At 56.3% G+C, this 7,932-nt stretch overlaps 1 protein-coding gene across 4 annotated transcripts; it reads right to left on the bottom strand.

Moving 5' to 3' along the window:
• Window positions 1-578: 578 nt before the first annotated feature.
• On the bottom strand, window positions 579-7,600 carry ZBTB45 (zinc finger and BTB domain containing 45). Of its 4 annotated transcripts, none has more exons than XM_030545115.1 (3): window positions 7,335-7,600; window positions 3,389-5,075; window positions 579-2,335 (listed from the first exon to the last, which is right to left on the bottom strand). In XM_030545115.1, the coding sequence occupies exons 2-3, from the start codon at window positions 4,887-4,889 to the stop codon at window positions 1,788-1,790; spliced, it is 2,049 nt and encodes a 682-aa protein (XP_030400975.1). In that variant the 5' UTR covers window positions 4,890-5,075; window positions 7,335-7,600; the 3' UTR covers window positions 579-1,787. The 4 variants fall into 4 exon arrangements, with proteins under 4 accessions (XP_030400975.1, XP_030400978.1, XP_030400976.1 ...); XM_030545118.1 differs by lacking the exon at window positions 7,335-7,600 and adding an exon at window positions 6,783-6,929; XM_030545116.1 differs by lacking the exon at window positions 7,335-7,600 and adding an exon at window positions 6,571-6,929.
• Window positions 7,601-7,932: the final 332 nt, after the last annotated feature.

Below are 7,932 nucleotides of genomic sequence, written 5' to 3' on the forward strand. Positions count from 1 at the left end.
GCCCACCTCAGCCTTAATATACAGCATGACACAACATTGGCAGGAAGCTGGGCTCTTTGGAAATGGGTGATCCAATGTGTTCACTCTGCGCTCCACCAGCAGGAGAATGCATGAATGAATGGACACTGGGAAAACAGAAGAAAGTGACTTTTTAATCTTGTGGGACTAAGAACAGGTCTTTTTGGTTCCTTGGTGATCTTAAAAATTGGGAAAAAAAAAACATTTCGGGTTGGACTGAAAAGGAAAATTTTCAGCAAGTCAAAGTAAAAAAAATTCATTTGGGGTTGAAACATTTTGAGTATTTTAAACCTTTATTTACTTTGAAAAAGTAAAATTAAAGGACCTTTCTAAACACAAAGTAATTTTGAAATAAAATATCTAAATATTTTGGCTTGATTTTGAGCATTTGACCTTTTTTTAAAATAGAAGGAAATTCTGAAACAAGTCATTTTGAACCAAAAAAAGGGATATGTTTTGTTTTGAGCATTTTTATTTAAAAAAAAATAAAATTCGGAAATTTCAAATTGAAAAACCAAAATGATCTCCTCCTTCCCCCCCAGAAAAGTCCGAATGAAACATTTTGATTTCTTCAGAATGTTATTTTTATTTTTTTTCCCCTCAAAACCATTTGGCAAAACCAACACGAATTTGTGAAACTTTTCGGCATTGCCAAATCTGCATTTGACATTGAAAAAAGGTTCAGTTAAAAAATGTCACCCACTTCTGCTCTCTAATCTCCTTCCATTTAAGTGTTCTCAGGTATGACTTATGGGTGCAATATATTTAGACAGAAGGAGGGGTTCACCGGCTGCTGGCAACCCCTTCATCAGCGCAATCAGTGCCTTGTCAGTGTGTTATTTATTTTATATTGAACTCTAGATACTCTGCCCTTAAATTTTCTGTGCCCCACTGCTCTTCAAACCCTGTCTTATACACGTTCTTAGGGGGCAATGGGGGAGTGAGTGGGGAGATTTCAGAACTGGGGAATTGTTTGGCATCGTGGGACAAATACGTTAGCTGGATGTTGCTGCTAAAACTACTGAGAGAGCAGCAGTTAGTGATGCCGACATTTAAAGGGTCATTGTTAAGTTTCACGGTTAATAACCAACGGGGTAGTATGTGCCTCTCCCAGGGCCTGTTTCAGGCTGTCCGCAGACTCAGGCAGACTTCGGGAAGTTCCTCTTTGCAATGACGAGGGCTGCTGGAGAACGCCGATGGCAAGTGAGGGATTCTGTAGCCAGTGAGTAGCTAGATCCCTGATCCACCTCTGAACTCCTGAAGATGGAGGAACAACTGCTCACAAAGGAAGGTTTAGGGGCTCCACAGCTGGGCAGTTCCTTTCTGTCCCTTCCCCAGGGACCCGGACAGACTCTTTGGTCACTGCTAGGGTTTCCGTTGGTTTCTACCCATGATGTCACCTGGCTCAGAGATGGTCTGCTGGAGGTGACGGTACCGCTCCCAACCGGTGTGACTGGGAAGAGGGAGTGTCCACAAGGCATGGCCCATTGAGAGGCTCAGAAGGGAGTTGAGCCCGTAGAGAGAACTCACCTTGGAGATCAAAACGGGACTTGCCCAAGCCAGTCAGTCCTGAGTGCACGTCGTACTGGCTGGGGTGGGGAGCATCAGGAAAGTAACTGGCACCCCAGATGCCTCTCCGAGCTGAGTGGCTTCTCTTTCCAGGGCACACGGGTTGTGCTGGGCCTGGGACCCTTTCCAGGCTGGCTGGGCTGAGATTGGCTTACTTTGGTCCCCTCTTTACCTGTGCCCACTCCAGCCAGGCCCCTCTCTTAGGCTGTGTGGGCTGGCATGGTGCCATCTCCAGCAGGGTCCCCTTTCCACGCAGGCTGGGTGGGGAGAGCCCCCTCTGCAACAGAGTCCCCCTTCCAGGCCACGATGGTGCCTTCCCCGCCAGGATCCCCTTTCCACGACGCCATGGCGCCCTCGGCGGCTGGGTCCCCTTTCCACGACGCCATGGCTCCCTCGGCAGCTGGGTCCCCTTTCCAGGCGGCGACGCTGGCGCCCTCTCCCGGGTCAGGCTTCTCCTTCCAGGCGCCCCCGGCCACGTCGGGCTCGCTGGCTTTCCAAGCGGTGTGGGTGGCCACGTGGCGCTCGAGCAGGGTGCGGTGGGAGAAGTACTTGTTGCAGATACAGCACTGGAAGCGCTCGGGGCGGTGCGTGCGCATGTGGACGTTGAGGGAGCTTTTCTGGGTGAAGCGCTTGCAGCAGATGGAGCACTGGAAGGCCCGCACGCCCGTGTGCGTCACCATGTGCTTCAGCAGGTAGTCCCGCAGCGAGAAGGAGCGCCAGCAGATGCTGCACTGGTGGGGCTTCTCGCCTGCAAGACAGCAGCACAGGAGGACGTAGGACTGGAAGGGAGCTCCGGGGTCAGTGAGTCCAGACCACATCATCTGCAGCAGATCAGCTTCTCAGATACCCCTGGCTCAGCCTCAGCCCTGACACCCCCTGATTCTGGCTTTCTAGGGCCCAGCACTGGACCTGACACCTCTTGGTCCTAGATTTCTAGGGCAGAGCCCCAGCCCTCACATCCCACCCCGACCTTGATCCTCCCACCTCCGTCCTGGCTTCCTAGGGCTCATCCCCAGTCCTGACACACTGCCCCCCATCCCTCAAATCCCAGCTTCCTAGCTGACAGCTTCTGGGGAAGAAATGGACCATCCATTGGAAACTGGCCTCTGTATATAGGTGGATTTCCCCCCTGGGAGCAGATGGGTCTCTCTCTCTACAGCTCTGGGGAGACTCTTCACTCACCCTGGGCATCCCAATCCCAGAGGCCTGCTGTCCTGGAGAAGGGAGGGGAGATCCCCTTTCTACACAGCTGTGTGTGACCCCAGCTGGGGTGAACGAGAGGTGGTCAGCATGCTCTGGCCAAGGGCAGACTGGCTCTCAGCCACAGGGAATGGAGGTGGGGATCGTCTCACTGCTGGGGCAGACTCTCCAGGAGGGGACAGCGCAGAGCCCTGGCCAGAGGGGAGAACCTGGGGCAGAGACCCTCAGCCAAATGGGACGGAGTGGTGGAGAGTCACCAAGGTGATCCAGATGAGATAGCAAAAGCCCTCTGCTTCTTCTGCACACACAGTGATTGAACGCTCTCCTACACTGCACCACATGACCCCAGCTTAGGAGGCCCCGGGTTCAACCCTGGGGATGTCAGCCGCGAGGGCGGACATCACAGTCGCTCTCCATGAGTGCCCGGCACCACCCAGAGCGGGAGAACAGGAGGCTGTTCATTGGCTGAGCCTCTGTTGCCACCCCTGCTGAGGCTCTTCCAGCCAATCAGAGAGAAAGAATTCACCCTGTGGCTTATATCAGCCAGGGACGGAGTAAAGGGTATCTGTCCCCAGCGCCCCATGCCCACTTGCCCCCTCACCTGAGTGGATGAACATGTGCTTGGTGTAGTTCTTGCGGGAGCTGAAGGTCTTCTGGCAGTGGCTGCACTGGTAGGAGGGCTCGGAGCAGCGGGAAGGCCCCGGGCGCTGGGCCTGCTCGCCGTGCAGGGAGCCAGTCACCATGGTGCCGGGGCTGAGCTGTACCATGTTGGCAGCGCCGACCTCCTGCTGGACGCTGTAGAAGCTCTGGGCCACGCCGGGCTGCGGCAGGTGGAACTGGAAGATGCTGGTGGTGGTGGTGGTGCTGGGTCCAGCGGCGCTCACCTCGGCTTTCAGCTCCCGCTGGATGCCCAGGGAGGAGATGAATGCTAGGCTGCGGGGCTCGGGCGCCTGGGCCGGGAAGCTGGCCGGAGCTGGCTTGAAGTCTCCAGCCAGCGTCCTCATGTTGGAGGCTTCCAGGCTGCAATCGGTGCGGAACTTCTCGCCCTCCCGGGCCACCCCCTGGCCGCCCTCCTCACTCTGCCAGGCCGGGATGAAGGACTCGGAGAAGACGTCCTGCCCGCCAAAGAAATCCTGCCCCTCCACGGCGGGGTAATCTAGCTGGACGCCATCCTTCCTGCCCGCCCCACCTCCGCCGCTCCCGCCCCCAGTGTCTTTGGTCTCGCTGCAGCTGGAGAAGTCTCCCCCGCCACATTCCCCGAAGCAGCTCAGCTTTCCCCCGCCCTCCTCCTCCTCCTCGTCTTCCTGTTCCTCCTCCTCGTCCTTGATGATGACAGGCAAGGCATCAGAAAGCTGGAGCCGCACCGGCTGGCGCTGCTTGCGGCTGTGGCAGCTGGGCTGAGCCTCGGCTGGGTGCAGCCCGCCATACGGCCCCTCACCGTCGCTGCCGGCAGCTGCCAGTTCCCCCTCGGACGCTGCCCTCTCCCTGGCCTCCCCCAGCTGCCTCTGCTGGGAGGAGAGCAGGTCACGGAGCTTGTATCGCACCTCCGAGGCACACAGCAGCTTGGGGGTCTCCAGCTGGGCAGTGCTGGGGGTCTCCATCTCGCTGGGCCGGGAGGCTGGGAGACCGACAGCGCCTGGGCTCTCCTTGATTTGTTCCTGGGGCTTAACGGCCAGCGGCCTGGGAACGGTGAGGGGCACAGATGGGGCAGCGGCGGGTGGCTTGGGGCTGCGGCTCTGGGAGATGATCTGGGTGCACTCATCGATGACCGTCTTGATCTGGAGGATGGAGGCAGCTGTCAGGATCTGCAAGGCCTCAGACTGGGCCACCACCAGGGAGCCGCTGTACATGAACTCCACCAGCTGCTGCACCACCTGGCTGGGCACCACGGCAGGCACCTCGATCTCCGAGTAGCCCAGCAGCAGCTTGTCGTGGAAGAAGGGGCTGCCGGCGGCCAGCACGCACCGGTGGGCCCGCAGAGTGGCCTCGTGGATGTGCACGGTTACGTCACAGAAGTGCCCACCCAGGCGCTGCCCGTTCAGCGTCTCCAGCAGGGACTTGCTGAAGTTCTGGAGGTGGATGTAATGGACGGCCTCAGCCATGGCTGCTTCGTTCTGAGCAGAGTGGGGGGGGGGGGGTAAGTATCTCCGTGCCAAAGGTGGGAGGAGCGCTCAGGGCTCACCAAAGAGCTGGGTACACATCAGTGCCATGTGGAGCAGCCTGGGAGAATGGAAACCTCATGAGATGCTGCTTTGAGCAGGGCTGTGGGGACGTATTTCATGCAAAACCTGAAACACAGAGAGAGAGACAAGGAACATCAGCTGCTGGTGGTTGTCAGTGCCTTGTGATATCAGACTAGATGATCTGGGGTCACTTCTGGCCTTAAATGCCATGAATCCAAATAGCACAGCCGCCTCTAGCCCAAGCAGCCCCACTCTCAGCCTACCACCCTAAGCGCTTCTCCTCCTTACGGGGCCACCTCTTCCCTCAGCTGACACAAAGCACGGACAGGAGCGTTGGAAGAGCAAGGGTGGTTGCGGGAAGGGGTGAGCAGGGTGTAGAAAGGAGAGGGATCTGACAGGGCTGCGCCTGGAGTGACTGCTGGGTAGGGGGTGGCTAGTACCAGTACCAACCCTTAGCTTAGTTACACTGCTATGGGCTCCGGTGGGAGTTTGAAGTGCTAGAGTTTTACTGATCTAACTCTCTGGGTGGACGCTCGTCTGATATAGGCCAGCACAGTTTGGCTGGGATACGCTGCACCTACGCTAGGAGCGCTTGGCTGGTAGAGCGGGCTGTGGGGTCTAGGGGAGAGACACTGGGACTCAGGACACTTGGGTTCTATTCCTGGCTCTGCCCTGCTGGGTCACCTTGGGCATGACAATTCGCCCCACCCCCAGCCACAGATGGGGGATGATACTGACTTCCTTTGTAAAGTGCTTTGAGACTGGGTTAAAAGCAGTAGATAAGAGGGAGGTATTAGTATTATGCAAGCAAAGCGCTGCAGGTGTCAATGTGAGAGGGCCTTGTTTGGGGTTAGTTTATGTTGCTTTGGAAGGGGTTTAAGTTAACCAAAAGGAAGCACTCGTACACCAGAATCAGAGCGTCCCCATGAGACTTATACCAGTATCACAGTAGAAGTTTAAATATTCTAGTACAATTACACCAGTTTAACTGGTAAAACTTTCATGCACAGACAATCCCTCTTCCGCTGTAGATAACAACACCTAGCTTTTACATACAAGAGGCAACGTGGGTGAGGTAACATCCTTTATTGGACCAACTTCTGTTGGTGAGAGACAAGCTTACAAGCTACACAGAGCTCTTCTATGGAACTGCTCATCCACAGATCTCAAAGCATTTTACAAAGTGTCAATATTCCCATTTTAAAGATGGCGTAAGTAAGGCTCAGAGAGGGTAAGGCCTGAAGGCATAACAGTTAGGTGCCAAAGTTCCTATTTTAGGTGCCCAAGTCCTGGTTTCAGCATCAGTGCGATGAACTCCCCCTCCCCCAGCAAACCCTATGATGCCTAAACTCACACAGCACCTACGTGCCTATTGTTTCTGCCTCTAGGGACGCACACAACAGTCCCGTGCCAGGTGTCCGGATGCCTCTCTCCTGCCTAGAGCTCAGTGACTCACAGACTGGGGAGGATAGCTGTTTGCCTGCCTTAATCACGTGTGGGGCCTGATCTGGTAAGGAGGTTCAGAAGCTGCCGACCAGACTGGGCCTCTCAGGTGAGTTCACACAAAGCAACCACAGGGGTGGGCTTGAATTATAATTACATAATAATTAAAGTGTCATTGGAGCAGGAGAACTGAATCCTGGGTCTTCCACCTCCAGGCGAGTGCTCTAACCACTATACTATGCAGTCACGCTCGTGTGCTCTCTCTCGCATGCCCTCTCTTCTGTCTGAAGAGTCACTGGGGTCAGAAAGAGTGAGACTGACTCTGCAGCCTGGTGCTTAGGGGGAACAGAAGATGAGTCTCCCACATACCAGGTGAGTACCCTAACCACTGGGTTAAAACTTTCTTCCTTCCCTTAGCTTCTTGCTAAAATGGCATAAAGCAGGGGTTCTCAGCTGGGGGTCGGGATCACCATCCCCACGCAGAGGGGAACGAGGAGAGAACCCCTTCCGCACCCAGAGCTGGGGAGAGAGAACCCAGGAATCCTGGCTCCCGCCCCCCCTCCCAGAGCCGGGGAGAGAACCCAGGAGTCCCGGCTCCCGCCCCTCCCCCAGAGCCGGGGAGAGAACCCAGGAGTCCCGGCTCCCACCCCTCCCCCAGAGCCGGGGACAGAACCCAGGAGTCCCGGCTCCCGCCCTCCCCCACCCAGAGCCGGGGACAGAACCCAGGCGCCCTGGCTCCCGCCCGTCAAGCGGACAAGCGCGCAGATCAGGTGAGGGGCGGGGCTCAGGCGAGGGGCGTGGCTTCGGGACGCGGTGGGCGTGGCGCAGGGGACAGAAGGCCCCTGACTGAGGGTGGGGGGAGGCCTCCGTGAGCGGGGCGGGGTCGGGGCCCTGCGGGGGTCGGGGCGGGGCCTCACTCACCTCCTCTGGGCTCTTCCGTGACCCGCCGGACCACTTCCCTCCGTGACCCGGAACCGCATTGCCGCCCCCTTTCCGCCGCAGAGCAACTTCCGGGTCCTGGCGATTATCGACCATAGAGTGAGCGGCCTAGAGCGGAGAGGAGGCGCGGCAGGCCGCTACCAGACTGGAAATGGGGGGGGGGGGAACCATAGAGACCGGAAGTGCTGTGGTTGCCGGGCGACCATAGAGAGGCCTCCCAGAGCAGAGAGCGGCCACAGTAGGTGTGACCTCCAGAGCGTGGCTCAGCCTGTAGGGGGAGGGGTTGGATTCCCCGGCTCCTCTCTGCCTCCCCCGCCCCCCCCGAGCCTCCTCCAGCGCGGGAAGGGGGCTGGGCTATGGGGGGGGGGGTTTAATATGCGTCTAATTATCTACACTAAAACCAAAGGACTTGATGAACATTTATTTTATTTTTTGGAAAAAAACAGATTTTTTTTTAAAACAATCTGCAATTTAGTTTAAATTTAAAGATCATTTTGGCCTAAATGTTGCAATTAATATATTAATTAATTAACACACTTTTTAAATTACAGGGAATTTTTTTGGGGGGAGGGCAGCAATT

The sequence above is a fragment of the Gopherus evgoodei genome, unplaced genomic scaffold (genome assembly GCF_007399415.2).
Source record: "Gopherus evgoodei ecotype Sinaloan lineage unplaced genomic scaffold, rGopEvg1_v1.p scaffold_35_arrow_ctg1, whole genome shotgun sequence".
NCBI lineage: Eukaryota > Metazoa > Chordata > Testudines > Testudinidae > Gopherus > Gopherus evgoodei.